The 1069-nt window shown below is 39.0% G+C and overlaps 1 protein-coding gene across 1 annotated transcript in view; it reads left to right on the forward strand.

The window, feature by feature from the left end:
- The window catches only part of LOC106812758 (alpha-actinin-4-like), a gene marked incomplete in the record, with an annotated part of 18425 nt that overhangs the window by 16246 nt on the left and 1110 nt on the right, over window positions 1–1069 (forward strand). Inside the window, 1 exon segment of the mRNA XM_014816729.1 lies at window positions 569–761. Coding sequence (XP_014672215.1) covers window positions 569–761 — 193 coding nt within the window.

Genomic DNA, 1069 nt, shown 5'->3' on the forward strand with positions numbered 1-1069 from the left:
CTTGCGTATATAGTATGCTTAAGTATATAGCATGCTTGCGTGTATAGTATGCTTACGTATATTATAGTATGCTTGCGTGTATAGTATGCTTACGTATATTATAGTATGCTTGCGTGTATAGTATAAGGAAGGAAGCATATTCCAAATTCGAGCAATGTTTTAATAGAGATAGGCATCACTGTAATTTTGCAATAAAATTTTGACAAGTTTCGTGACTTTTCTGTTTTAAAGGAAGAAGGAATGAGAATTCAAATATGGAATATAATAATATTATCTAAATTCAACCATTATAGTTCAATTTATTTTTCTCGAGTACGACAGTAATTAGGCTTATTTAATTAGCTTATTTTGTTATTCAATATGAGGTAGGGGGCCTAATTGATTTCATGTTTGCTTTTCGTCCTTCAGATACAAATAAGTCTTCTAAAACTTAGTGCATTATAAACGTAATCGTAATTCTCTTCAAATAATATAATTAAATGGTCGAAACCTTAATTAAATTTATAACAATAACAGATATAGCAATTAATAATCTTCTCACAACCAACTGCGGTCTGTCTTCTCGCAGATAGAGAAAGGCACGCGCGAACTCCTAGAACGCAAGCGAGCCGATTCAGTACTAGCGCCGGTAGATGGCGTTGCTGAGAGCGAGAAGCAGACGAAGGAGGAGGAGGTAAAATCCGCGCCAGCGCCGAATGTTGGCGCCAGAGCGACGTTACTCAGTTGGGCTAGCGACGCCATGGAAAGGTACGTCTTGTCACGTGATCATGTCGTCGTCTTGTCACGTGACCATGCCGTCGTCTTGTCACGTGACCATGTCGTCGATTACTTGTCCCCCCCCCCACGTTAGGCGAGCTTCACGGAGACAATAGAAAACTATCTGCGCGAGAAGAATTGCTGAAACAATGATAACTAACTAATAATAATAATAAGAAGAAGAAGAAGAAGAAGCAGAAGGAGAAGAAGAAGAAGAAGAAGAAAATGAAGATTGTTGTTATTATTAGCTCTTCTGACATAGTCAGATGCAGCTTGTATAATCGCTTGATCGTCCGGTCGTCCGGTCGTCCGG

The sequence above is a fragment of the Priapulus caudatus genome, unplaced genomic scaffold (genome assembly GCF_000485595.1).
Source record: "Priapulus caudatus unplaced genomic scaffold, Priapulus_caudatus-5.0.1 Scaffold683, whole genome shotgun sequence".
Taxonomy (NCBI): Eukaryota; Metazoa; Priapulida; class Priapulimorpha; order Priapulimorphida; family Priapulidae; genus Priapulus; species Priapulus caudatus.